The 312-nt window shown below is 67.9% G+C and overlaps 1 protein-coding gene across 1 annotated transcript in view; it reads left to right on the top strand.

The window, feature by feature from the left end:
• Positions 1-34: 34 nt before the first annotated feature.
• The window catches only part of nkx2.4b (NK2 homeobox 4b), a 1,777-nt gene continuing 1,499 nt past the window's right edge, over positions 35-312 (top strand). Inside the window, 2 exon segments of the mRNA XM_020619449.1 lie at positions 35-280; positions 283-312. The exon segment at positions 283-312 is cut by the window's right edge and continues 283 nt beyond it. Of these exon segments, the coding sequence (XP_020475105.1) occupies positions 149-280; positions 283-312 (162 nt within the window). The 5' untranslated portion in view covers positions 35-148.

Here is a 312-nt window from a genome sequence, read left to right as displayed (position 1 = left end):
CTCCTGCAGCCGATCAGCTGGATTTCTTCTCAGGGAGGCAGAAGAAGCAGGAAGCCGGAGGGAGGGAGGGGGACGCAGGCAGAGAACCGCCGGACAGACACGACCACATCCAGCCAGAGGCAGCACGGGGGCACGGGGTGGCCACACCATGTCCCTGAGCCCAAAGCACTCCACTCCCTTCTCAGTCACAGACATTCTGAGCCCGATGGAGGAGAGCTACCGAAGGTTTGGAGGGATGGACCCCGCAGCGGGGGGCCTTGCGTCCCCGCTGGGCGCGCACCGGCAGGCGCAGGGGGCGCCGGCCCGGAGGGC

Source organism: Monopterus albus, unplaced genomic scaffold, assembly GCF_001952655.1.
Source record: "Monopterus albus unplaced genomic scaffold, M_albus_1.0 scaffold220.1, whole genome shotgun sequence".
Taxonomy (NCBI): domain Eukaryota; kingdom Metazoa; phylum Chordata; class Actinopteri; order Synbranchiformes; family Synbranchidae; genus Monopterus; species Monopterus albus.
This window is presented reverse-complemented; position numbering and strand designations above follow the sequence as displayed.